The sequence below is a fragment of the Colius striatus genome, chromosome 9 (genome assembly GCF_028858725.1).
Source record: "Colius striatus isolate bColStr4 chromosome 9, bColStr4.1.hap1, whole genome shotgun sequence".
Lineage (NCBI taxonomy): Eukaryota > Metazoa > Chordata > Aves > Coliiformes > Coliidae > Colius > Colius striatus.
The window spans coordinates 33949104-33963304 of record NC_084767.1 but is presented as its reverse complement, the minus strand read 5'-3'; the positions used below and the strand labels follow the sequence as shown (position 1 = coordinate 33963304).

Below are 14201 nucleotides of genomic sequence, written 5' to 3'. Positions count from 1 at the left end.
ATTTTGCTGCTTAAATCCTATAAGACTTAGAGCAAATTATGCCAGCCCAGACTTTCAATGACTTGATAAATATCTTTACAGATTTGTTCCTCAATTATCCATTAAACAAATATTATCATAATAATATTGTCTGGACTGTACACTAAACTGAATATTGATTGTCCTTTTTTCTTTTACCATAGGTTTTACAGGATCATCCACAAAAAAAAAAATCTGATTTCTAATAAGCCTCTTCACATACCATTGGAAGAATAATAACCAAATAATCTGGTTTTAATTCCTGCTGTCTCTGCAACTCTTAACATATCTTTGCTTTCTAACTATATAAAAGCAAAGAAACAGTCCTACTGGCACTCTAACCAGCCAAGAAGAAAACCTTCACACACATCTGCATGACAAATATAGCACATGATAATGTTTGTTTGTATCATTTGTTACCTGGATCATTTTTGTATGAATACCTTGCCCCATTTCAACTCCACCATGTGTCAGAAGCACAGATCCATCAGTATAAATATGAACCAGAGCAGCAGCCTACAAAGGAAAACCAAAATCATGATTAGACTGGTGAGAAATATGTTGTACATGGTAATGAACTGTTGAATCAAAAAAGACACAGTTTTGACATGTATTTCAATGCATCTGTTTAATGCTTTTGAATAAAAGTAAAAATTTGGAATGCTACACCCTGCTATTCCTCTACAACGAATTTCAAAATAAATCCTTGGAGGGATGCTTTTTCTGTTGCTAGATCCTGAAATAAATCTACACCTGGCAACAGTGTATCAGTGGTTCAGAAAGAAGATGGAGGACCTCCCTCACACTAGTGGCTGTACATGCAAATGGCTGCAAGTTACATTTTCTCTCTCATTGATGTCTGAGAGCCTTTGGACACAGTTTTTTCAGCAGCATAGGTTGGGCAGGCTGTCGGTATTAGACACAGCAGTAAGGTTCTGAATGAGATTTTCCTCCTGGACTCAACTGGAAGTAGTACTGTAGGCTACGAAGACCCTGTGACTTCAGTGTTGAACACAGACAGTCAGTTTGGTATGATACAAGCCAGTCAATTTTCTGTTATTCTTTTCCTCCTTAAATGTAGTCTTTGATGACATCAAAGGGTTAAGTCTTTAAAAACAAGATCTCAGAGTATCCTTATGGTCAGAAAGAGTAAGATCAGAGCTACCTCTAAAATGGGTAACTGATCCAATGAACACTTCCATCAGTCCACAAAAACTTTTCATAAAAGTGATAAACTCATCTACACCAATACACATCACAATAGATGGGACTGGCCCTTAAGTAGGTAGGGTCCAAGCTGCCTGTGTCCTGAAAGCCATACACCTTTGGTCTTGGCTTGAAGAGAGCTAGAAGCTAGTGTAGCCTTTAGGGAACTGCCATTAGGAGGATGACAATTTTCCACAAGTTCAAAGAGAATACATTTGTTTCATATCCTAAGGTAGAGCAATTGTAATGTTCTATGGATAAAAAGTTTAGCTCACTTATTCTTTAAAGAAACCAACCTGAGAAAGATAACGTGTGCCTAGTCCAAATGGAAACTTCATTGGTACAATGGCAATTCCTTTTTTCTTCCAGTAATTTTCTTTGTTAAATTCAATGACAGCTCTTTTCCTATTGTAGAATGCAGACTTCTTCATACATTCATTCCAACATCTTATTAAATTTTGTGGTTCAAGCTTTTGTTTGAAGTGTGTCTCCTCGTTCTCTTTATACATATTTATTTCCCTGATCTGAAATAATAAAATTAAGAGCTGTCACACAATCCTGTTATACGCGGACCGATCATTTGGGAGGATGAGTAGACAACAAGAGATTGTACATTTTTTGATCAATTACCAGTTTGTAAGAGCATGCTATTCATTCAACAACCAGACATTGGTTAAAGAAAATAATTTTAGCACATATTATGTTTAAGTTAAGAAAATATTTGTTCAAACAAAACCAAATATCTAAAGGGTTTAAAAAATTCCCAGTTGCATAGACTTCATTTCAGGAGATAAGATGTCTTTGTCACCTTTTCTGGTGATAAACCGGCTTTATCTGCAACTGCCGTTATCCAAGTTTCTGTCACCAGTGCTGACTGGGGGAAGCCAAACCCTCGGAATGCTGTGTTTGACGGCAAGTTTGTCTTGCAAACATAAGTCCAGCATCTTAAGTTGGGAATCTTGTATGCATTGTCCATTTTCAATAGGGATACTTTTGCTACCTGAGGTAGGGGACAAACAGTTCTAGTTAAATGTCAGAACAGTCTTTCTTTCATGAAACCGTTCATGAAGTGAATACGTAGGAAAATATAAAAAGGTAGTATAGTGCTCCACTGAATTGAAGAAGGAAAGGTTAAACTCATAGGAGTAGATTTTGCAACAACCCATAGTCTCTACATCAAAAGGCTATGGGATTACAACACATGCAAAAGAGAACTGGACCTTCATCATTTTCTAGCTAACGCCTCTTCTGTGTTATATGATCTGCCAGCTTATAAAATCCTTACCAGGACAGATTCATCAGGGGTGCATCCTCCATTAATGTAATATTTGGTATCCACAGCTCTGATCCTACCGTCGTTCATGAAGCCAACCTAGAAGAATCAACAAGAACCTATTTAGATTTAGCATTCATTCATTTCTTCAGTGCTTGTATATTTTGAAAATTAATGTAAGTCCCACAATTAGGGTCATACTGCACTATTAATATCTGGGCAGTATTCACTGAAACTATAGAAGGGCAAAAGAGAAAGAATGTTCCTAAGATACTGGCTTTTACCTAAGTAGAGATTGAAAAGAAGGCAAAAATTATCTCCTAATGGATAGTTATGACTGATGACAGCGCATGAGCAGGGAAGAGATTGATTTCCTCCATAGGGTGAGTTTTACTGTACAACACTAGTTCTGTGAAAAACAACCTGCTCCTTTGTGTGAACCTAGCCATATGGATGGTTTAAAATATACCTCTGCAGAAGAAGTCTGAGTTAATTAGGCTTCTCATTCCCAGACAGACAGACAGAGCTACAAAAGGAAAAGGGCATGAAGAGACTAGAAAAAAACCAAACCAAAACCCTGCATGTATAGAGGAAGAAACAGGTAAAGGGCTGTATAACAACTTTATCTCTTGGTTTCCTGGCTAATAGTTTTGGTTTACAATTGAAATGATTACACTAATTTTCATTAATAGAACAAATATTAACCAGTAACAATGAAATTACAGAATCACAGAATATGGGCAGGTATTTTTTGACTGAATTCCTGTGCCACTTACTTTATATTTTCCAATAAAAGGATGTCGGCCACCAGTGATTAACATATCATCCCCTCGGCTCAGAATAAGACGGACTGCTCTGTTGGTTCTAAATCAACAAAACAAAAGTCAAATTTAAGTAAAAATAAGAGATGTTATTAACAAGGTGGCTATTAATCATGCATCCAGATGTATAGGAACATGCTTTTAGATGAAACTTAACTTTAATAGGCTTAAATATATGCCTAAATCTATGTCCAGAGTTCTTGGGTTTTTTTGCAATTACAATCATGTCAGAATTTTTATTTCATCTCTTGAAAGCCAACGAGAACTCAGTACAAACTTTTTCTGAAGAAATTATTTCCGTGTTAAGACTGAACTGTGTTAAGTTGGCTAATAGTAGTTAGCATTTGACTTTAAACAAGAAACAGTCGGCTCTTAGCTATTCAGAATCCTACTGAACTAGATACCTTAGAATAAAACCAAATTATAAAAATTAGTCAACAAATGCATGTATGATTTAAAATCATTACTTCGGAAAAAATGGAAATAAGATGTTTAGGTTTTGTAAAAAATATTCTTTTTAGTATGCCCTTGTTAATCCAAAACACAGATAACATGGCCAAAAAGAATCAAGAGCAGTTTGTACAACAGTGACAGTAGTAACATGAGAAATGAATTGAGCTAACAACTCAGATTACCAAACTGGATGTAGTCTGATGTGTATCCTGCATCAAATCTGTTATGTTCATAAAAGAGGTTATTACTCCCAGACAGATAATTATCAATATTGTCCTGACAAATTTAGAGGATGGAGCTTTATGTGTTAAGGTTCCTAAACGAATTCAGGTAGTATTAACTAAAAACATATTAACAAAAACATACCCAATAGATTCAAGCTATTTTTGCCTGAAAGCTGTTGGGGACTGAACTAGTACTTCACGTTCTTAAAAGCAGTTCCATTCATTAATACCTTCTGCATCCTGCTATGCCAGTGAAGTTCACACCTGGATGGCTAATGTCATGTTTTGAATGTACATATAAAGCCTCAGTTAGGGATTACTTAGGGATTAGTCCTTTTGAAGTGCTCAATCATTTCAAGAATATATCTAGCTTATACTAATACCAATTTCTTCAAGTCCCATTAATTTAGTTGAGAGTAGAGCTGCTTAACATAAGTAGTCTAATAAAACACACAAATGCACTGAACAGTATTACAAAATATGATCTGTCAGGACTTTATGACTTCTTGGCCAGCAACTTTGGGAAAGGAGAAAGCATTTTAGTCAAAATCCAAAACTTGTTCACCCTATTTTCTCTTCATATCCCAATACATGCATATCACACTTACTTGTTTGCTGCCACTGCAGCAACTGATGCCAGTAAGCCTGTTTTCAGGAGTTTCCCTCCAAATGCTCCACCAACTCGTTTAACATGGCACATGATCCTGTTGGCTGGAACACCTAAACTTGCAGCTACCATCTCCTGTAAAAACAGTTTAAATCTTTTAGGCTTAGTTTGAGTTGGCATAAAAGTTAGGTTCTGAAAGAGAAACCTCTTACAGAAAAGATGTTTTTGGATGTTTGGGTTTTTTTTCATAAATGAGAGGAAAATATTTTTTCCTTCACCCTATGTTATAAAGCAAGAAAAAGATAACAACTGTTAGCAGTGTTCACATTTAAAATCTCTACCACAGAGACTGTGAAAAGGCCATGGTCAGGAGTGAAGAATAATTGGACTTGATTACCAAAACAATAAGAAGCTCCAGGTATAAGAAAAAGTTATTAGAATGGAGTTTTAATAACTTTTATTGCTGAGATCATACATTTGATTTTATTTTTTAATTCAAATAAAACCATTTGTTTTTTAATAATCTAATGTCTTGCTACTATCAGGAATATTCTTACCTTAAATCCTTTTCTCATACACAAAGTTCTTCATGCTTCTTGACTATTGGCAACACAATAATAATGGAAATAATAAAAGGACCTGAACTGGGCTTTGAACACAAAATGTCAGTGTTGAGTCTGAAATGCCATCAGTTTCATGCACCATAGCTATTGCTATGCAGATCACATACTATGTCAGTGTTTTCTTTACTATTTACCATTATGAAAATGATCAGAGGGATGGAACATCTCTTCTACGAAGAAAGGCTGAGAGCATTGAAGTTGTTCAGCCTGCAGAAGAGAAGGCTCCAGAAAAACCTCATTATGGCCTTTCAATACATAAAGTATCGTAAGAAACAAATACCAAGGCTTCTACTGAAAGGACAAGAGGCAATGGTTTTAAACTGAAAGACAGTAGGTTTAGATTGTACATAAGGAATAATTTTTTTACAATGCGAGTGGTGAGATGCTGGAACACGTTGCCCAGAGAAGCTGGGGACCCCCCATCACTGTAAGTGCTCAAAGTCAGCTTGGACAGGACTTCAAGAAACTTGATCTAGTAAAAGATAACCCTGTTCATGGTAGTAGGGTTGGCTTAGATGATCTTGAAATGTTTCTTTAAACCCAAACCATCCTATTATAATTTTGTTGTGGAGCAGCAGTCTCATCTGCAGCTAATTAGAATTGATCAGCAGACTGATTCTGCAGGGTCCTGATTACTTCTCACCTTACAGAAAAGCTAACAGCAATAGAGAAGCCTCAGCACTCCATTGGGAATTTTTCATGTCTAAAATAGTGGGGCATGTGATACTTTGTTTGAAGGGAAATAGGAGACTTTTACACGCTCATTATTCTCACAGCGTAGCAATCAGTGTTTATCCAGTTACAGCAGTACTACAAAGCAGCTGTTGTTGGTAAATTCATATGTGCAATTTCACATTCCTACTACTTCCAAACTGTTAAGATGGATTTGTAAACCAAACTTAAAAAGCTCTTTTATCACAGGTTCAACTGTTTTCTCTGAGAATGCTCTGTATTACCTGAATAAATGCTGGATGCTGTGTTGACACATACACATCCATTTCTTTATCTTCTCCTTTTGGAACAGCTAGCACACTCTGAGTCTCCATGTAAAAGTGTTCCTGTCCCCCAATGTGAATCTCCCCTGATCCAAAGAGAAAAATGCAAAAGTTACTGAGGGAAAAGAACAGAGAAACGAACCAGGAGAGAACTAACTGCCCAGTGTCGTGTAAATTATTGTAGTCAGCATCAAATTTTATGATGCTGCTAGCACAAAGGAACAACATCTAAAACAAAAAATAGATGGAATTCCTTGCAAGATTAAATTAGTCTTGCTCCAATGGCATCAACAGAACTTGATTAATAGTAGAACAATATTGCTTGCAAGTGGTGATTATATTACACAAAACATAGAAAAACTGAACAAAGCATGGGTATACTGGACCAGGTCAAGAAGGCCATCAAGAAGGTCAGGGGACTGGGACTTGTATTTATTCATCTATAAGAAGAGTTAAGAATAGATCTTAATGCTGTCAAAAACTACCTAATGGGAGGGTATAGAGAAGAGTGAGCCAGACTGTGGTCAAACACATGAGAAGCAGCCAGACACTGCAAGATGTGTTTACAGAGGTTGTGGAATTTCCATTTTTGGAGATATTCAAAACTTGACCAGACATGGCTCCTAGTAACCTGGGATAAATGTATCTGCTCTAAGCAGGAAGTCGAACTAGATGACCTCCTTCTAACCTAATTATTCTGTGATTCTGTTTCAAGGACAGAAAAAGCTCAAATGTAGCAGCAGGACCACAAGACCACTAGGTCCAATCACACTGTCTTCCAGGTGACTTTCTCAGGCCTAATGGCTATATGGAAAAAAGATAGAACTGGGACTTGAAGAACAGATAGACAAATGCAAATATTGACAACAATTTATCACTGAATGTATTCTGCAGTTTACCTTCAATTATATTATCCGCAGTTTCAAATGCCTGATCAACGTTTCCTATTTCCAATTTTCTTTTGGGCTCAAAGAATGAGTTGTGCTTTATAGCATCCTGTAATTGAGAAAATGGCATATAGTTTTTTGAAGTATTTTAAAGGTTATCAGCTTGTTGTGGGATTTTATTCTCAAAAGAAATGACACTGTCTTCAGAGATTTGAATCACTAGCTATCTAAGTCAATGAACAACTGTATTTCATCACTTCACTGTAATTGTGAAGAGTTCGTGTGTTCACTTCCAGTAATTCCTTCCTGATATATCCTGTTACTCATGATGCCAGTTTCTGAAGAAAATGCATTCACTTTATTCAGCCTGTTCTTCTCTTTCATACATCTAGCAAGTGACCAATAGAGCACAACATAAGAAAGCAATCCAATTATCCAAAGAGTGTTGCTTTTAAGAGGGGAAGAAATCACAAGGACTAAGTAAAAGGAGAATCTATTTATTAAGCATGATTTCCTTTATTTCTAGTAAGTCTTCACTGGAGTTTCAACTGTAATGAAATATTAGTAAAGCTTGCCAGTCTTTAAAAAGAGACTACTTCTCTCAGAAAGATAACAGAAAGACTGTTCTGTTACACCCCACAAGTATTATGGGAACAAGCTGTAAAGTGACTATCAGAACTAATGCTAGTTCCCTGCAAACATGTGCTTAGTTCCTTACTACCACTCATTTCACTAACCCATCGTAAGTTCATTCCCCCTATGATTCCCACATCACATTTTAGAAATGTTCAACATCTCTAACATCTTTCCCCTTATGTTCCCCCAACACATCTCCAGCCTAACTTTGTTGGCTTGCTAGCCTAACAACAGGCATAAAATGCTACAGATAATCAGAAGCTGATCCTGTTCAGCCAATATGCACCCAGTGATTCACTGGTAGCTACCGAAAGAATTATAAACAATCAGCATGGTCGTTGCCTTTTCCTCACTGGGAACATTAAAAGAGTTCCTCTTTTCTATTCTGCTGTTTATTGTTATGAAACTTGTGAGACCATAATACCTTTAATACTGTTGGCTATCACAAATGGTCAAAATTATCAAAAAGGTTGAAAAGTTATTTTTCAGGGAGCCTGTCCTACTGGTTAATTGGATGTTCATTTTCACCTTGTTTCCTTAGAAAATCATGTTTAAAAAGCCAGTGAGGAGTGTGAACTGCTTCTTTCATTAATTATATGGATAAAATAATAAAAAAGCAAGAGAAAATAAATTGTCAGTACCTCAATTGTTAAGATCACTGGTTCCAGCACTTCATACTCTATCTTCACTTTTGCAGCTGCTTGTTTGGCATGAACATCGGAATTCGCAACCACAGCACAGACTATCTGACCCACACAGATCACCTGTAAAATATACATCACTTAATAGAACAGTGGATTCAAATTATTCCCACATAAGCTGCTGATATTCTTCTTTCATGTAAGCACTACTCATGTTTCCTTTTTAGAATTTTGTTTTGACTTACAATCTCTGGGTTGCTTATGTCATCCATGAAGCTAACAAGTGATAAGAAATACCAGGATAACTGGGAAACAAAGACAATACAGTATTCAAACTGATAAGTGATTTGAGAGCCTAACTTTCCATGAAATATACCCTTCCTACAAATCAGATGGTTTCATGAAATTTAATCTGTATTCTTGTGATTTACATATTTTTCTTTAAGCAGAATATAATGCACATCAGTTATTTTGAAGTTAACAAGGGAGTGGGAAAAAAAAAGTAAGAATTTACCTTGTTATACTCCTAGAGTGACTCTCTGACATACATACAATACAGAAAATTCAAGAGTCAGCAAGTAAAATTTCATTATAAAAATCTGAAGAAAAACAATACAAGTTAGCAGAATAAGTTTTTAAAAGGTTGTAATTATACCTCATTTCTTGCAAATACAATCTCTGGATCATCAGAGTAGTAAAACTCATTTGTAGCTGGTACATCATGAACTGTTACGATATCAAACACACCTGGTTCTTTTAGAGCTTCTGAGGTATCTATAGATCTGATGAGATATGGGAAGAGAGATATGTAATTAATTACTTTTACAATGTTTCACAGAGGAAAGGAACACAATACAGAGGTGTATTTCTTGCACTGCCAGGATCTGCTCATAGGTTCAGACATGTCTTTCCTTCTGTCTGTGGCGTATGAAAAAGTGTAAGTCAAAGGCAAAATTCTACTAACGTGCTTCATTTCTACAAAATATTTCAGATACAACAGGGAAATCACTAGGCCATACGACTGCCTGAACTGTATTGATTTAATAAAAATCAGTGCACAATTACGATGCTGCAATTGCAACCACTGCCACAAATAAGCATCTACAAATAAAGAATTAATGTCAAGAATTAGAACAGAAATGGCAAGACCAGTACAAATGCAGAATGAATGACATCAGAAAGAAGAATCAGAAAGAAAGTCAGAAGGTCTGTAAGAATGGCATGTTTTGACAGCACCTAGTTTAGCAGATCATCAAGATTCCAACACATCTACAGGCATCTTCTCTGGACACTCAGAAGAAGCAGGGTGAAAAAATCCTATTGACTTACAGAGATGAGGCTGTTAAAAAGAGCACATCCAAACCCAGCATACTATCACTAACCTAAGAATAAGCCAGGAAATATGACAAGGTCTCTATAGCAAGCTGTCCTATTCCTCTCTGTCACCACAATTAATCCTCATAGATCACCTGGATACATGTATTGGTGTCTAAATTCTGGGCAGACAGCTTGGATATGCACATTTTGGTGGACCAATGTTGAACAAACTGCTGGAATAGGTGTATTGGCAGTATAAAAACATAAATAAAAACAGTTCTCTCAAAATAAAATCCTCTTCCCATCTGCCTCTCCTATAAGGGCTCATATGAGCTTTGCAGAACCATTTTCTTTTTTCATAAGAGAGTTGAGATTTAAAAGGTATGTTGGTAAAGCTGAGTTTCAGTGCCTGCTTGCACTGCACAGGTCAGCACTTTGGGAGGGTAACAAGGCTAGCCCTAGGATGGCTCATGAACAAGAAACAGTTCAACCTTAAATTAGTGCAGTAATATCGGGTGAGACACTTAAATCCAAACAGAGCTTTTTACTAGAGAAACAGTATTCCTTCCAGCACTTGAGGTATCAGGCATGCTATCCTGCACACACATAACTCATTGGTCTGCTCAAAAAATCTCAGCCAGCAATTCATAACAACTCTTTCTTCTGACACACTTTGAACACTTACACAATCTTAGCATGAGCTCTGGAACTAGTGACAACAGCGAGGAAGAGCTCCTCCTCCACAGAAGGAAGGTCATCGATGTAAACTGCTTCACCAGTTGCATGCTTAATTCCAGACTGGTGCATAATGGGCCGTCCTATAGGATCCTGGGGACACTGACCCGGATCTACGTCCTGTACAGTAAAAAATACACATCCCCCATCCCCAAAGAGTTTTTTTAAAAAATAGTCATGTTCTTCTTACAACAATCAGAAAATCAGATGAAGTAAGAATTGTTCATATCATTGTCTTTTGGTTCAGTATTAAAAACAGATAAGGATGCAGGACCTGACTGCTGCTCCTGGGGCTCTCTTCAACTTCTTCTCTTAAAGAGCCTTTCACCAGCCTTGCACAGGTTTGTCTACTTGGATTTTTTTCCTTGATTGTTTACCTCAAAGTGATACAAACACAACTTCTTCTCAACACAGTTTCCTCCCTTACTGAGTAGTGTTATGAAGCTTCGATAATTTTCCAAAATACTCTCACAAGATTATGCACTGTATTTAGCAGTGTTTGGTGGTGTATTTTGACCTATCAGCAGTGCTGCCTAGGATTTGTTGTCCTCACTAAAAGACTACAACTGATCAGTGTAAATCGAGAAAATGTTGCTTAAATATTTCCTTCCCCATTTTATTTCCTTGAACATGTGTATGAATTTAGTGCTTATTAACCTAAGTCTTTCCTGAAAGTTAATTCAGTGTTGCCATACAGCACAGATGATCTCAGAATAAAATCACTTGCCTGGTATATTTGGATACTTTGGGGCATTTTTGTTTTGAAATCTTGAAGAACACTCCTATATTCCAGAGGTATGCCAGGATACTGGCAAGGATCCTGAAAAAGGAAGTGAATTACTAGTAAAACTCACATTTTGAACATTCCAATTAGAAAAGCTAACAACCTCAATTATCAGATGCAAAATCTCTATACAGGAAATTCCTTCAAGACTCTCACAAACTAGAAATGCTTTAAAATAACAATTTTTAAGCAATACAGAGTTTTGAAATATCACTAAATAATATTTAAACATATACTGGATGCAACAAATATGCCTGTTTAAAGTAAGCAACACAAAGCAGAGATAGTCACAAGCACCTTGTTCTGGAACATGATAAAAATTGACACAAAATAACTCTTGGTAATACTAAATTACCTACTAATTGTAATTCAGAGCAAAGAGCTAGAGCTACACAGAAAGTAATACAGACAAAAAAGGTAAATGGGATATTTTTCCTCATAGGAACAGATTTAAGACAAAAATAATTAAATTACACCTAGAATGAATTGGAAAGTGAAATTATGGGGTCAACAGAAGGATTCCTGTCAACAGAAAGAGGGTTGGTTTTACACCTACAGTTGCTTTCCAAAGTCTTTATGTCTGTTCTAACTATTTATGTTTTGAACCACAGATGGAATAAGACCTAATGTATGTTTTCTTTGGGCCTGGGAACTCTGTACTGATATATTGATGCATTAACATCACTCAAGTTTTTTTAAAGTTTCATGTCCAAGGTAAAGATATCTGAACTCCTACAAGTTAAATGGACACCTCTCCATCAGTCTGTTTGAGAGTTAAGTACTTATGGTCTTCTGCAGATGTGAACCCCAAGTTGCATGTGGAGAACTAATTTACCATTGTGTTCAATGACTGCAATACTTCCAGGAAAAATATGTAGAAGAAACTGACTATCAAAGTCTTCTTATAGTCTTTTTCACTGCTGACTGATTCTGGAGGAAGAATTTCTGTAAGAATTAATCTGTAAGCTTCATCCAACATTTGTTCATTCCAGTGTCTGTCAGGAAGAAAAATACATATAATCAGTCCAGGGCTCAAAAAATAAATACAAATTGCAGTAATACATTTGTACCATGGACTGTAGACATAATCCCACTCACAAGGATTAACTTCAGGGATTATTAGGGTTTTATAGTTGAAGGGATGTCAAAAAGGTTAAGGCTTCACTTGTGCTCCAAGTTTACTAGGCACACCTGAAGTTCTGAGACTTTCTATCTATTAAAAACTGGCTGATTTCCCAGAAGGCTGTGCTGCCATTCAGTGGGATCTCAATCAGCTTGAGAGTTGGGCAGAGTCCTGCATCTGGGGAGGAAAAACCCAATGCATCAGGACAGGCTGAGGATTGACCTGCTGAAGAGCAGCTCTGCAGAGAGACTTGAGAGTCCTGGTTGATAATAAACTAACCAGGAGCCACTAATGTGCCCTCATGGCCAAGAAGGCCAATGGCATTCTGGGATGCATGAAGAGTGTGGCCAGTAGGCCAAGGGAGGTTCTTCTCCCCCTCTACTCTGCCCTGGTGAGGCCTCATCTGGAGTCTGTGTCCAGTTCTGGGCTCCTCAGCTCAGGAGGGACAGAGAACTTCTGGAGAGAGTCCAGTACAGGGCACCAAGATGATCAGGGGAATGGAACATCTTCCTTATGAGGAAAGGCTGCAGGAACTGGGGCTGTTTAGTCTGAAGAAGACTGAGGAGAGATCTCATTAATATTTACAAATATCTAAAGGGTGGGTGTCAGGAGGTTGGGACATCCCTTTTTTCTATTGTATCTAGCAACAGGACAAGGGGTAATGGGATGAAGCTGGAACACAAAAAGTTCCATTTCAACATACGAAAAAACCTATTTTACTGTGAGGGTGAGGGAGCCCTGGCTGCCAAGGGAGGGTGTGAAGTCTCCTTCTCTGGAGGTCTTCAAAACCCACCTGATGCTTTCCTGTGTGACCTGATCTAGGTGGACCTGTTTCTGCAAGTGGGTTGGACTAGATGATCTCTAAAGGTCCATTCCAACCCTTACCATTCAATGATTTTATGATTCTATTAGAGTGAAACAGAAAGACTCAAGAACACTGAAACTAGAGGACTATCAAACCTATGCTATATAGCATTGTTTACCAACACTTGGGTTGCACAACTGACTGTATTTCATCCGCTTCTCTCACAGCTCATCTTGTATCTCTCTGCATACTTCACAGTGGATTTGCACCTGTGTGCAAACTCTAAAATGTAACAATCCTAAAAAGTCATTATTCAGGTTTGAACAGATTATTCTTTTGAACATATGTGGAATCAGCTAGGAAAGTGAAATATTTCTGTACTTCCATGCTCCAAGGAAGTACACCCAAGCTCTCAAAGTCTCTTTATTCAGAGATATACAGAAGGGAGAGGAATTGTACCTTCCAATAAGTGTCTGACAGGTTTGTTTTGCACAGATTGTAGTTGAGATAGCGCCTCCATAGAAAATGCTTAAATCCTTTATTATATCTGTATCTTCTTCAAAAAGGACTCTCATCCCAGCATTAATTATTGGAAGAGCATTTTCCCGTCTCGGTGTTTGTCGAAATGCAGAGACATACTCCCCCTGAGCAAGATTAGACACAAGTGGGTAATCTGCAGACATGTATTGAAAGTAGAACTTTCTATTGCACTACATGAAGCACAGCAATAAAAACCAAAGAGCAGATATTCAGCTTCCTGAGCATTCACGACCATAAACTTCCTTGTCTTGACCTTTCAGTAGCTTTACCATCTTTAATTTTCTAGCAGCCCACACCCAATTCTTCATCATCTACACAGCTCAGATGATCTACTTTTTTTTTTCTGGTAGATAGCCGGAATGCAGGAACTTTGTGGAATGGAGTTGAATTTATAACAAGACAAAAAGCTCAGAGGCTTCAAAGTACTGCCAAATTTCAGTACTCAAATAATATGACCCATATTCTGTCACAAGATCCCATATCCACTTCTGCAAACACAATACTAGTTAAAGA

The 14201-nt window shown here is 37.2% G+C and overlaps 1 protein-coding gene across 2 annotated transcripts in view; it reads right to left on the bottom strand.

Moving 5' to 3' along the window:
* Nucleotides 1-14201, bottom strand: part of AOX1 (aldehyde oxidase 1) — a 40924-nt gene that overhangs the window by 11610 nt on the left and 15113 nt on the right. For both annotated transcript variants that reach the window (XM_062002376.1, XM_062002377.1), the window contains exons 14-27: nucleotides 13608-13792; nucleotides 12056-12215; nucleotides 11164-11256; nucleotides 10387-10556; nucleotides 9040-9166; nucleotides 8385-8507; nucleotides 7120-7216; nucleotides 6182-6306; nucleotides 4604-4737; nucleotides 3274-3361; nucleotides 2510-2596; nucleotides 2033-2224; nucleotides 1521-1748; nucleotides 439-534 (exon numbers count right to left, since the gene is read on the bottom strand). In XM_062002376.1, coding sequence (XP_061858360.1) covers nucleotides 439-534; nucleotides 1521-1748; nucleotides 2033-2224; nucleotides 2510-2596; nucleotides 3274-3361; nucleotides 4604-4737; nucleotides 6182-6306; nucleotides 7120-7216; nucleotides 8385-8507; nucleotides 9040-9166; nucleotides 10387-10556; nucleotides 11164-11256; nucleotides 12056-12215; nucleotides 13608-13792 — 1905 coding nt within the window. The remainder of the gene's footprint in view (nucleotides 1-438; nucleotides 535-1520; nucleotides 1749-2032; nucleotides 2225-2509; nucleotides 2597-3273; nucleotides 3362-4603; nucleotides 4738-6181; nucleotides 6307-7119; nucleotides 7217-8384; nucleotides 8508-9039; nucleotides 9167-10386; nucleotides 10557-11163; nucleotides 11257-12055; nucleotides 12216-13607; nucleotides 13793-14201) is intronic.